At 40.9% G+C, this 14,741-nt stretch overlaps 1 protein-coding gene across 1 annotated transcript in view; it reads right to left on the minus strand.

The window, feature by feature from the left end:
• TMEFF1 (transmembrane protein with EGF like and two follistatin like domains 1) overlaps positions 1–14,741 on the minus strand; it is a 237,732-nt gene that overhangs the window by 86,552 nt on the left and 136,439 nt on the right. Inside the window, exons 2-3 of the mRNA XM_030551611.1 lie at positions 12,081–12,190; positions 7,206–7,335 (exon numbers count right to left, since the gene is read on the minus strand). Of these exons, the coding sequence (XP_030407471.1) occupies positions 7,206–7,335; positions 12,081–12,190 (240 nt within the window). The remainder of the gene's footprint in view (positions 1–7,205; positions 7,336–12,080; positions 12,191–14,741) is intronic.

Consider the following 14,741-nt stretch of genomic DNA (forward strand, 5'->3'; position numbering starts at 1 on the left):
CTGAAATGTTTTTTTTCCCCCCCTAGAACTTTTTTGGTTTGCAAAAAAATACCAAAAAAATTCATTTTAGGTTGATCCAAAATTAATTTTTATTTTTTTTTGTTTCGTTACTGAACAGAAAGGTTGGTCACTCTCACAACTCTAGTACAAATAACAAAGAAGCTTCAACTTCCTGCTACTCTGTCAGGGGAGTGAGGTTTGCACAGTTAACAGGACACAAAATAAGTTTGTTAAGAAGTATGCTAATTTAGTCTTCTCAAACTCCCAGCAACAACACTCAGTCCTCTTACTGCTGTGTCCACACTCTCCAGGAGCATTGCTGCCTGCTGGCAATTACCCTTAATTTTGATATGCCAGCAGGAGATTTCTGAGAGGAACGCTTACAAGCCTAATTGCCAGCAGCTGTGGGGACCCCAGCTGCCTAAAATAGGGTTTTAACCTCTGGCTTGCTAGTCTATGTCTCAGGAATGTCCACTGTTGCACACATTCCTAGAAAAGTTTTGCAATCATTTGATCCAAATTTGTGTCTTGTAGCAGCTTTTTTTGCTTAATTATACATTGTGAAAAGTAGTACAGATGGTCAGAAGATGAAATGTGAACATCCATTGTTTACCCTCAAACCATTTATTTCCTAATGATAAAAATGGGACATTTCATTGGAGCAAATCTTCCTCACAGGCTGGACAGAACATTTTGGCTTTCTTACAAGGGCTTTTTTAATTTTATTTTCAGTATTTGATGCTTATAAGAATTTAACTAGCAGTGTCTCAGTCAGCTATCAATAATAAATAAATGAATTTTCCAGGTTGTTTTGTTTGTTTAGTAAGGGGAAAACCAGATACACCTCTACCCTAATATAACACTGTCCTCGGGAGCCAAAAAATCTTACCGCGCTATAGGTGAAACCACGTTATATCGAACTTGCTTTGATCCGCCGGAGCACGCAGCCCAGCCCCCTTGGAGCACTGCTTCACCGCGTTATATCCGAATTTGTGTTATATCGGGTCACGTTATATCGGGTTAGAGGTGTATAAGGAGTTCTTTTCATACATGTACTTCTAATTACACTCGTGAATCACCTACAGAAAAAAACCCCACAAACTGTAAAAACTGGTGAAGTCAGGATTCATAATAAGAGTTTGATTACTTCAAACTGAAGAACACCAGTTTAAATTAAAAGATGTCTTAGGAGAGTCATTCTTCACTGCAGCGCAATGTGTCATAAAGAGATAAAACAAACTGAAAAAATACAATATATATTTACTAGAGCTATATTTGCTTTTAATTATGCAAATAGCATATTATTTTTTCAGTTTAGAAGTCCCAGTAAAAGAAGTAGACTGTTTCTTCCAATAAATATTATCCTCTGAGAGCTGTGAATTGAAGAGTACATTATATAAAAAATATCAGTTATAGGTCATTGTGCTTGATTAATTTTGATGGGCATATAATACAAATCTGGCAAACGTCAAAAACTTGGCAACAACCTACACATGCAGTGTTGATTAATAGGAACACAAATTAAAATAAATCATGAACATTCATTTCTTATTTACTGGTTTGATTTCTTCATGACCCATAAAATGCAAATCAGAAAGTGAATAATATCCCCCTACCAGAGAGACAGGAACCAAACTAAAAGCTTTGCGACTATTTCTCAACATTGTTGTAAGCATCTGGGGCAATTCCTGTCCCTGGTCCATCCGCTTGGTACCAGCATCACAGTTGGCTTAACTAGGCAGTTCAGGAATCCTCCTGGCACAGGGAAATCCCAAATGGCATGGAGTAGGCTTAAATGGCATAGAGGGACTTATGTCAGTGCTCCTGGGTGAATTTCACCTTTATGAACAGATCATGGATTTTGGGGAGTGGTAATCCAACCATGGAATTTCACAGCAGCGGGACAGTTTCTAAAAACAGATTTGTTAAATCAGCACTTAAATTTCAGACTGAGGTATTATGTAAAGTGTGTGCTAATCTGGGCTTAACTCGTTTCTTTAGTTTACCCAAAATTTTCAAACATGGGTGCCTATATTTAGGTACCTAAACCTCTATTTAGACACCCGAACAAAGTGGTCTGATTTTTCATAGATGCTGAACATCCACAATTCCCATTAACTACACAGGAAGTGATGGGTGCTAAATAGCTCCGTAGAGCTGCACATTTCGAAATTTTTCCCATTTTATATTAAAATTTGCTAGTAGAGTTGAGGAATGCTGCTCCATTTCCAATCACTCAAAGCCCTCAGTTACACATAATATTATCATTCCCTAAAACATAACTTTCAGCCTGAAGTCCTACATTTTGCTTATACCAATGCCACCCCAGACTTACTATTTTCTAATTTTGTGTATTTGGGAATCTCTGAATTCAAAAAGCCTACCATGTATTACAGGCTTTATTTACCATGCATCCTGCGCAAAGCAAGCCAGTCTATTTCTAATATATTTATGGCTAAGTTACTGATGACCTTGCAAACCCGGCTTGAGCTATTAATTAAAATGTTACCAAACAAGAAATAGATATTAATAGCCAGACCAAACATGCTCTGCAGCCTTTTCCAATTCTGTGATATAGTTTTAGATGGAAATAGTCCTCTACAAATGAGAACTGCCCTGTTCTTAGAGCATTAAAAGACTTAAAAATCTCACATACTGTAATAATAAAATAATCCCTAGGCAGCAATTACAGTAACTCCTCACTTAACGTTGTAGTTATGTTCCTGAAAAAATGCAACTTTAAGCGAAACGATGTTAAGCGAATCCAATTTCCCCATAAGAATTAATGTAAATAGGCGGGGTTAGGTTCCAGTGAATTTTTTTTCACCAGACAAAAAACTATACATTATATAGATATATACACACAGTATATGTTTTAAATTTAATACTGTTCACAGCTATGATGATTGTGAAGCTTAGTTGAGGTGGTGAAGTTAAAAGGTGGAAGATGGTGGGATATTTCCCAGGGAATGCCTTGCTGCTAAATCAGTGGTTCTCAAATTTTTGTACTGGCAACCCCTTTCACATAGCAAGCCTGAGTGTGACCCCGCATATAAATTAAAAATACTTTAAATATATTTAACACCATTATAAATTCTGGAGGCAAAGCGGGGTTTGGGGTAGAGGCTGACAGCTCATGACCCCCCATGTAATAACCTGGTGACCCTCTGAGGGGTCCCAACCCCCAGTTTAAGAACCCCATGCTACATGATGAACTAGCACTCGGCTGAGCCCTGAAGAGTTAACACATTGTTGTTAATGTAGCCTCTACAAGGCAGCAGGAATGGAGGGGAGGGGAGATAGCATAGCAGACAGAGACAGACACACACCTTGTGTGTGGGAGAGAGAGAAATGCACACTGCCCCTTTAAGTAAGCTGACCCACTCTTAAATGCATTGTCTTTTTAAGTGGATCAGGAAGTTGAGAGAGCAGCTGCTGCCCCAGGCTTTCTCTGTCTCTCTCTGTCCCCTACCCTGCTCTATATGGAGAAGATGGGGTAAGCGGGGTATAGGAAAAGGGGGCGAGGGGGACACCTTGACATTAGCCCCTCATTTCCCTCCCCCTGCACAGCAACCTGGAGGCTCAGGGAGCAGCTCTAAAGCAGAGGGCAGGAGCAGCACAGGGCAGTGGGGGGAAGGATAACTGCAATTGCTAGCCTACTGGCAGCTGCTGCACAGGGAACTTAGGTGAGCGGGGAGCTGATAGCAGGGCTGCTGGTCCACCCTGGTTCCCACCAGCTAGCTGCAATGGGCTGCTCTTCCTGCAAGCAGTGGACAAAGCAGGCGGCTGCCAAACGACCTTAGAAGGGAGCATTGCACAACTTTAAACGAGCACGTTCCCTAATTGATCAGCAACGTAACAACGAAACAATGTTAACCAGGACGACTTTAAGTGAGGAGTTACTGTACAGAAAGAATTCCAGCCTAGTAACCCATGTATCTTGCCACCCTGTAATTGCTAACTGAGAGCTGGCATAAGGCCTGGATTTGTGAAAGGTGAGTCTCATATATATTATTGCCCTAGATGTGTACAGCCACAAATGTGATGACTTGAGGCTGAGCAGCTGGAACACCATAGGATTCATAGGAACCTGCAGCTAGAGAACCACTTTTATGCAAGTTGTCACAGATCCCAACACTTTGAGACCCATCCAGCCCATGAAAACCTGCATCAGAACAGACACCTGTGCCCTCTGCTCCAGGATGCTGAGTATTGAATAGGTACCCAAATAAATCAGCTCCTGAAAAGAAGCTAGAGCAAGGTTGGTTTACCTCCCTTCATCACCTCCCCTCCCCTCTCCCCGCAATTTGTGCTTTCAGGAATCAATGGCCCCAGTTTAATGGATCCTATCTAATACAATCCTACAGTAGTTTTAACAGTTGTCCAACTGTGCGTGGATGAATGGGCTTGCCCTTCAGAAGACTGAAGCTAGGACCACCATGAAGTTGGTGAACATTTGATTGGCTGCAGCTAGTCAGAGCTCTTAGCTCCTAATGGCATCTCAGAACAAAAAGAATTATCATAGCAAATTCTGGTGGGCTAGTTGAAAATTGATTTGCATATGTTGTATTTATTTTGATGTAATTTGAAGAGTCTGTTTCTGATTGTATGCATCATGCAGATCAAGAGCACAAAAACGTTCACCTACAATTACTTAAGATCACAGGATAAGTACTCCATGTGAACAGGATGAGCCACAGAGGAAGGAATTTATGGTGCTATGATTCAGGATTTAATGGGAAAAAGCAGACACTTAGGGCCTGGCTATGATCTCAGTTATATTGGTGTAAATCAGGATTAACTCCACTGAAGTCAGTGGAATTATACTAGTGTAAAACTGGTGTGAAGCCAGAATCAAGCCCATAGGGTCAAGCATATATTCTGTATATTTTGGTCCAATGTGTCTCAAAACATGTCTTCAGCTACTATGATGATTGTTATAAAGTGATACTTTATGTCCTGAATTCCCTTCTTTTCGTGTAGATCTTTGAAAAAAAGGAGATGAAAGGAAGGAATCTCTCCAGAGCACTGAGACATATAGCTAAGTGAAGTGGTGATTAGCAACCAGAGATCTGAAGATGAGAGTACTCTTAGCTTTGCACAGCCCTGGAACAAACCCATATGACTTGATTCTGCTAGGGCCTAAACACTTCACTGGATTTGCTTCAGTGCTCTAAGTCCTCTTCCTCCACCTCTCTATCTAAAGGCTGCAGATTTTAAGTAGGGTATGGAGCTGTGAGGGAGAATTTTACTTTTGTTTCAGAGAATCAGGTAGTTTTCCCTGAGTGAAATAAAGGCAGCCCTGATGGTTGCCTATAGGGAACGCTAGAGGTTGGGAAGAGAAAGTGACTGGACCATAGAAGCATCTTTTGTTTCATTGTAGTTTGGCTTCAGGGTCCAGTATCTCTGCCTGGTCTTTGGCTGCCATTTAAGATTTCACTTCCTTAGCTCCATCTAGAGGTGAGGTTTCCTCCATTTCAATATATTCTAGTCAAGACAAAACTTTATCACAATTCTATATCAAGCCTTCACACTTGGAGACCTTGGACATTTATGCATGGTTTACTCCACTAAATGATATGAAAAAGGCACTGGATCACACCACAAATAAGTTTCCTCCAAAGAAACCTGCTTTCTCTGGTTACTGGTGTATCCATAGCAGAACTGAAGAGACTAATGAGGTGTTAGATTGGAAAGTTCTTGGACTTTTACAGTTTGGCCATGTGCAAGCCAGTGATAACGAAGACTAAACCTCCCATGGACCAGATATAGGCCAGATGAGTGCCCCAAAATTAGATTTTGGTGCATATATCATTCACTGAAATCTTCTGAGATGGCTAGTTTTGAGGAAGCCACCCACCTGTCTGTATCCCAGTGAACTGGCCTCAAGAGACTGAAATCTGCACATAGGTTCAGAAAAGCTCTAACAATGAAGTTTTCTTGTGTTCAAGCCTTTGGCTAGAATTCTTCCATATGGTTTTCTTTAATTTTAAATCACTGTTAACGTTATAGTGCTAGAAAATAAAGCTATCAGTTTGATGTAGAAAAACCATTAAAATAGAGGGTGGGTGGGTTTGGGAAAAAGAACAAGAGGTTACCTGCTCCCTAAAATAGCCTAATCCAAAGCCACCATCACCTCCTGGTTCATGGAGACACAGAACTGGAACCTGAACTCAGGGTACATCTATATTACCTGCTGGATCATTGGTTAGTGTTCGATGTATATCAGGAATCTATTTATCACGTCTCATCTGGACAGGATAAATCGATCTGCTAAACAATGCCCGTACTCCGCCTCGGCAGGAGGAGTAAGCGGAGTCGACGGGGGAGCCGCAGCAATTGACTTGCCGCCGTGAGGATGGCCAGGTAAGTCGAACTAAAATACTTCGACTTCAGCTACACAAATAGTGTAGCTGAGGTTGCGTATCTTAGTTCAACCCCCTCCCACCCAGCTAGTGTAGCCCAGGTCTCAGAAGCTGTTTGCTCCCAGGGAGGTTTCAGCTTCTAAACAGAGAGTCCAAAACTACTGAACCATTCCAAATTTTGTTCCAGAAAGGAGTAAAGGGAAAGAGGAAACAAGAAAACACTCTCAGATCCTGTATTCTAAAGTGTTAGAGAAGAGTGACTATTTACCCTAGAGAGTAAATCTATACAGTTGGGTCTGTCCCCTGAATAGATTGCAACAAAGCTTTTAGTTTCTTTCCATTTACTAGAAGGTTCTATTAGCCACTGCCTCACCACAGTACATGTGGTTGTTTGTAAATGTGTGGCAAGATCCTGCAAATGGACCTGCCTAGGAACATGCCAAAGAGCTCCATTACATTCAGTGGGGCTCTCTGCAGCTATAGGATGTGCTGGGTGGATCCCTTTGCTGAACATAGTTTTAATTCTGTACATCCAAGACATGAGTCATGAAGAGATGACTAACATTAGGTGATAATCAAGATTTTTCTTTTGCATCAAAAGCATTCACCAATTGTTCCTAGGTTAAAAATATTTAAAAGGAAAAAAAATTTGGATTGGCTAACATACAGAAGAAACCCTATATCTGCTGGTGACAACGTTTCATAATTAATTAAAGGTCATCTGTGATTTCTGTATTTTTTGAAAATTAATTCTACAAAGAGCATGAAAAAAATGAAAAGCGCTTTAATAAAAAAGCCACAACCTTATTTATTAATGTTGCACAATCATATCTTACATACCAGAATAACAAGGTCCTCTTGCTACCACTGTTATCTCTTTCTGATGTTTGCAAGCAGCTCTCCGGAGGAAGCATTCATTTTGGTAAGTGTCTCCATTTGATCCACAAACAGGAATGTAATTTGTATGACACTAAAAAAGAAAGTACCAAATAAATTCAGTCATGCAATCACACATGAATAATCTTTAATACAATATACATGAACATATAGGAAAATAGTCATGCGGAGAGGTAAACTGTCAGACTGCTAGTTAACAATAAATTATCAGTCTGTTTGGTTAAGAATGATTTAAAATATCCTTTCATGGGCCATGGGAATGATAGTCTATCTCTGTATAGGCTGCAGGGATTAATTTAGCAGGAAAGATTAAAAGAATTAAATATGTGTAGCAAGGCTGTATAATGGCTAAGAGGAATACAATAATCATCTACAAGTATTTGAAGAGTAAAAACACCAAGAAGGGAGAAAAGTCCTTTAAGGTAAAACAAGAATGTATAAATAAGAGTAATGGAATGAAATTGAGAAAAGAAAAAATTAAGGTGAACATCAGGGAAGATCTCCTGACTGCAAGATCATTTAGACCATGGAATTGTCTTTCAAGGAAGATGGCAAAAATCCAGTCCCCTGAATATTCATATTCTTATTTAGTATGTGATTTTTTAATTTAGTCAACATCTGTCATAATACTTTTGTATTGTTGTTATATTTCAGGGTTTGGCAACCTTTGGCACGCAGCCCATCAGGGAAATCCGCTGGTGGGCCAGGATGGTTTGTTTACCTGCAGCGTCCACAGGTTGGGCCGATTGCAGCTCCCACTGGCCGTGGTTCTCCGTCCTAGGCCAATGGGGGCTGTGGGAAGCAGCAGCCAGCACATCCCTCAGCCCACGCCGCTTCCCGCAGCCCCCTTTGGCCTGGAACGGTAAACTGCAGCTGTGTGCCAAAAGTTGCCGATCCCTATTAAATATCAAAAGATATTGTGATAGGTCCATTTTAAAAAAAATAAAGGACAATACATTAAATCAGTGTTTCCCAAACTTGGGACACCACTTGTGTAGGGAAAGCCCCTGGTGGGCCAGGCCGGTTTGGTTACCTGCCGCATCCGCAGGTCTGGCCAATCACAGCTCCCACTGGCTGCAGTTTGCCACTCCAGGCCAATGGGAGCTGCTGGAAGCAGTGCGGGCCGAGGGACGTACTGGCCATCGCTTCCAGCAGCTCCCATTGGCCTGGAGTAGTGAACTGTGGCCAGTGGAAGCCGCGATCGGCCGGACCTGCGGACGCGGCAAGTAAACAAACCGGCCCAACCCGCCAGGGGCTTTCCCTAAACAAACGGCGTCCCAAGTTTGGGAAACACTGCATTAAACAAATCAATGCCCACCATGAAAGGCTTTGGCATAGTATTTTAGTAATAGCTGTCTCATCCTAACAAAGACAGAGTAAATTTCTCCTCTACCCAGTGTACATAAAAATAACATAGAAAACTTATTGTAACCACTCCATCCCCACCTTCCAAATACCCAGGGAAAGAAATACCAGCCCACTCCCCACCAAAAGCAATGAAAAAACTCCCAATAACTATTTAGGATTTGATCCAACTCTCATAGTACACCACTTTCTGATCCAGAATACCACAAAGAAAAACAGGGACTAAGGTCTGGTCTACTCACAGACATTGCATCTGTTTAACTGCAAGTGTGATGCTAAACTGATTTAGCTAAACTGATGCAAGAGTGTCTGCACACAAGGTTGCATTGGTATAAATTTTATGTTTAAACAAGCCCCCAAAATGCTCTGATGTCTGGATCAACGTCTTTGAGACTGCAGTTGTTTGTTTATTTTTCAAATGTGTATAACTTGTTTATCAAAATCACTCCTGGCATACAAGCAATCAAAATATTTCATTTTTTAAAGTTAATTTTAAGGGAAATTATTCTTCCTTCCCTGTCACCCAATCAAAAGTTACTAAGAATGTAATAAACTCCACAAACAGAAGCAACACACATTACTGCTCTGAAAAGTGCTCATAGCATCTTTGTGGCTCTTTTAATTTATTGAGCAGCCTTGGCCTGTGAACCTGTCAGATCTCATGCTAAGCAGGGCCAGGGCTAGTCATTGCTGGAACAGGAGAAGTTTTTTGGAGAACTATATTTTCCAATGCCTATGTGTATTCCCCACATTTAATCTAGATGTTGCTGTGTGCTATTTAAAAGCTACCAGTTTCTGCTTCATTTCAGTGATACGTGTAGTAATGCCTGCTTTATAGTTTGTTTGTGTTTTTAATGCTTTGGGAACATTGGATGACATAAATGTCAATCATTTTTATTTTATTGAAATCCTGCAAAATAGCCTGTAAATTGCTTTGCAAGAATCAAACACTGAAACATCTTTATCAAAAGTGTAGTGAACACATTTCCCTCTAATGAGCACAAAACCAAAACTATCCTTTTAACGTTTACAGCTGCTGAATGTCAGGACATCATTAAAATGTGCAAGGTCACTGCAGGGAGAACACTGGAGAATCCCCTAGCTACTTACATGCAACCTCGTTTACAAATGTAATTCTGGAGTTTTAAACTTCAAAATATCACCTAAACTCAATAGATGTGGTGGCAGAAAGAAAGAAAGAAATCTGTTTATAGACGGACTAAATCCCCTGGTGCTCTTCCTTCAGTGATGGTAAGTTTGTTTCAATGACATCCTTATATTTGACAGCAAGTCATTTCCAAAGGGGCTTCTAAGAGGAAAAGTTATGATGATCCATTAGTACTTAAACTTCTTAAGGTTTAAAAACCTAAGAAGAAATGAGATTGAGATGTTGGTCACTGGTTATTCCTATACATTAAGGGAAAGAATCTCTCATGTGGAGGAGCTCAATTCAGCAAGGAGAGCAGGGGGTGTCTGGGACTTGATTATGGCTCCCTGAATATGAGGGAAGATCTGTGCCAGCCATTATTTAAAGCAGCTTTGTAGCTGCTCTGTTTAACAGTATCCCATTCGTCATCCAGAACATCTCTGATGCGGGGAGCGGAGGAGGTGGACAAGGGGTGAACATATCCATCGGCTTTACACCGGCTGAGAACTGTCCTCCAACAGGGACATTTTCAGCTAGCTAATCCAGACCCTAGTTTCTTTAGTTATGAAACTGCCAAGATAGAACAGATCTCTGAAAAACTGCATCCCTGGAATATTCACTGAAATTTTTATTATCTGTTTCTTTTGCCAGGCATGACTTTTCAATTTATATGCAGAGCAGATGAAGGGACACTGTCAAGCTGTTTCTGTGTAGTTGTTGTTTTAATAAGTCTTTAATTTGTGATATTTTGGAGGTGCCAGCTGAAAGCTCCTTAATTTGGGTTGAGTTGAGTTTTGCACTTGAAACAAGTATTCAACCTCTTTGCTACATATGAAAAATACACATATTTTAGCAAGGGGCATTTTCTGTTGATTGCCTCATTCTGTTTCCTTCTTTTGGTGGAAACTGATTTTACTGCTTGTAAATTCCTGTGTGCTGAGAATAGCAACTTTTAAATTAAGCTGAGGAGGTGTAAATGTGCACCAACAAAAATATAAAATGTTCTAACACTCTGAACATTGCTAAAAGAAATAAGATAAGACAGAATAACCAGTGACTGTGTGATTTATTGATTCAAAAATCATGAATCAGGCACCCCCAAATTTCATGAGATTTGTCTTTAAAATCATCATATTTTTGAAAGTAATAAATGTTGTGTTCCTGTCATTTGCTTTCTGGTTTTCGAGCCTACAAAGGACACTCCAGTTACATTTTGAAGTTTTTTCCCCTATAACTATTATGGCTAGAAGCATAGTTAAAAAAAAAAAATCAAAGCTGAGATTCTCACATGACTCCAGGAGCTGGGTTTTTTTAGAATAACACCAAAATATGAGCCTTACAATAAAATTGTGAAATTTGGCAACAATGCCAACTAGTCATAGGATGGCCCCTGATTTAGCAGTTTGAAAATAAATTTAGTACTCTGTATCCAAGAATTTAGAAAGCTAAAGAAACCTGAGTATCTTGCAGTCATTTTAGATTCTGTTGCTACAAAGCTGGCCATACAGATAAGGCACAAGTTTACTAAGAAACCTGATTTGAAGAAAGGTAGTTTTGATGGGCATATTTGATAAGGGCCACCTGTAGCTTTACTCTCATTCAGAACAGTAGGAGATGGTAACCTTTTTGAAAGAGGGCAGTTCTTGGTAGAATTCTCTGAAGTCGAACATTATCCTTTGCTAAGGGAGTAACTTTTAGTTATGGAGAATAACAGGGAAAAATTAACAATAATGCTTTAAAAATTGTTCAGATATAGCCCGTGCTGAACTTTTTTATGTGTTTTAATTATATGTTAAGTTTGACAAGTCTGTGTTATTCTGTCAGGATCGTTAGGGCCAAAAAAGGGTCTGATGCAGGGTGATGAATGTTAAAAGAACTATTTTTTAATTCATTTAATTCCTAAGATAACTAATGGATTTACTTGTGTGATCTCAGAAAATTCATTCTATCCTCAGAGTCAGTGCTATAAGTTTGGGGAGGATACACATATTCTCTCCCTCCCTCCCTGCCTTATGAACATCAGATATTCAACGCCTGCTCTCCCTTAGACCCACCCTTAGACCCATGATATAGAATGTCCTAATGAAGCTGTGCAGGGGAGTTGGCTGGGAGCATAGTCCCTCTAACTCTGTCAGGGTGATTCACAACCTGTACCAGCACATATATTTAGAATCTAGAGAAAGTGTCTCATCAGATTACATAAATGTTTAGGTAGCTGAAACTTTAAAATTAAAACACTTCTCATTGTTCCTATAATTAGGCCAATATTTCAAATCACAGCAGATAAAAAAGTACAAAGTCCTTACCTGAAATTGACATGCACATTTCAAGCCATCTCCATCTTCTTTACACACTCCCCCATATTTACACGATGATTCATCACACACTCTTACATCAGACTCTCTTACATTCAATTCTGTAAAAGGGAGAAAAGAAAAAAGATGGATAATGTAGTATGATTTATTTTTGGTATAATAATATCAGCTTCATCTTTAAACCAGTAATTTTCCCACGCAGATATTTTTTAAAAAGTAGATTCTCTTGTTCCACATGCTGTGTGCCAACTGGCAGCCAGAGGTATAGCTGTTCCATTGGCACTGTATGTACAGCTACATTCCGCCTCACCACACAAACAGCTCCAGAATAGGGGAGCACACACACTGCCAAAACAGTTATTGTCTTCCATATTCTCACTAGCAGTGCTCTCCCCAATACAGAAATGGCCCATTCCCCAGACAGATAATAGCAGGAGTCAAGATACACACACAGATATATAGACCATGTCCCCTCTGCCCCTTCTGCTTTTCTTGTCACAAAGCCTGAAGGAGGAGCCATGCTGTGGATTTTAGGGGAGGCTAGACTCTATACTGAAAACATCTGTCCTGCATTCCAGCCCAATACGCAAGCCACACTGTGATTCTTCAGATTGAAAACATTATAAATATGTACAATATTATTATTATTGATTAGTATTATGGCAGCACCTAGGAGCCCCAGTCATGGACCAGGAGCCCGCTGTGCTAGGCGCTGTACAATAACAGAACAAAGTGTTTACACTGCAAAGTGAAGGCATGATTGTAGCAGGAATAGGAGTATCCATGTTAGCTTTAGTCTAGCTAGCATGGGCAAGAGTCACAGTGTAGACATAGTGGCATGGGGTTCAGCATGGGCTAGCAATCAGAGTTCAAGCCCTACTCAGCTTGCTAGCCCAGGCCACCCATTCTACACTGCTATTAGCTTTTATCTAGGTAGCATGGGTGCTAAGACAGGTAGGCCTACCCTTGCTATAATCACACCTTCACATTGCAGAGCTGACATACTCTAAGACCTTTGTCTATACTAGAACTTTCTCGGCAAAACTTTTGTCGTTCAGGGGTGTTAAACAACCACACCCTCGAATGACAAAAGTTTTGCTGATGAAAAGCACCAGTATAAACAGTGCTTTATTGGCAGGAGCGCTCTCCTGCCGACAAAGCCACTGCCACTTGTGGGGGATGTGGCGGCACAGCCATGTCGCCAAAAGCAAGGTAGTGGAGACAAAGCCTAAGACAAGAGACAACAGACTGAGCGACGGACAGGCAGAATTGGGGAGCACAAAGAAACAATACTGATCAGCCTCATACGCAGTGGTCTTAGTGCACCAGCTGCCTAACTGTCGCCAAATTTTTTGAAGGCATCACATCAAAGAAGAGCTTTCAGGGGGGATTTGAACATTATTAACCCCACACATAAACATGAGCATGCAGAAGAAAGAACAATGAAAAGTAAGGGTGGGATTACTTAAAGAGCTCAGTGCTTAACTCTCACTGAAGACAACGGGAGTTATACCATTGACTTCAGTGGAAGCAGAGTGATATCAGCACTCTGTGCTTTTAAAAATCCCACTCTAAAAGTTTAACACAGTGGTGGGTAACCTGTTGCCCACAGGCCGCATGCGGCTCATCAAGGTAATCTGATTGCGGGCCATGAGACAGCTTGCTGATGTTGATCGTCTGCAGGCATGGCTGCCTGCAGCTCCCAGTGGCCATGGTTCACCGTTCCCAGACAATGCGAGCTGTGGGAAATGGTAGCCAGCACGTCCCTGTGGCCCGTGCCGCTTCCCACAGCTCCCATTGGCCGGGAACGGCGAACCGCGGCCACTGAGAGCTGCGGGCGGCTGTGCCTGTGGACTGTCAATATCAGCAAAATGTCTCGCGCCCACAATCAGATTACCCTGATGGATTGCAGGTTGCCCACCACTAGTTTAACTTGAAAACATTCCTTTAAAAGGAAAAGGAACCTTCATGCTTTGGGCTAGGTTTGTGTTAGAGACCTACTGAGCTCTACAGTAGTACAAACCACAAACACAGATCCATTTACGCCTATGTATTTCAGAACTTTCTTTACCACTTTTGATAATTGGAAGAAAACTATATTCAGGGGGATGGGCTGGATAAAAGCAGAAGTTAAAGGAAAGAAGAACTTCTCGCTATTCAGGAACTGTGAAATGATGAAAGTTAAAAACAAAACAGTTATGATAATCATTTACAGGCCAACGCTGGTGGCAATCTTCTTGGTACAATGTCAGAACTCAGGCACCGCAGAGACAGACAATATATAAAACCAAAGGCGATGTTGTCATTGATGACATCAGCAGTGGAAACCCAAGAGAAAACATATAGAGAACATGCTTCCATTATCCTTTGATACCAGTTTAAGAATGAAAAACATATTGCCAGATTTTCTAAGGAAGGTGGTGTGGAACCGTGCACATACCTAGCGCACGCTACAGTGATGTTACTCTAGGGGGCAGCATGAGCCAATAGGTTGGGCCCTGGGCTTGGAGCAAGGAGATCTATACTCTACACCTGACACTAGCACTGACCTGCGGGGTGACCTTGGGCAAGTCATTCTACCTCTCTTTCCTCTAGCCTTCCCATCTGTAATATGGAGATAATTATACATACCATCTTCTGTAAAGTGTTTTG

This window comes from Gopherus evgoodei, chromosome 2 (assembly GCF_007399415.2).
Source record: "Gopherus evgoodei ecotype Sinaloan lineage chromosome 2, rGopEvg1_v1.p, whole genome shotgun sequence".
In the NCBI taxonomy this organism is placed as follows: domain Eukaryota; kingdom Metazoa; phylum Chordata; order Testudines; family Testudinidae; genus Gopherus; species Gopherus evgoodei.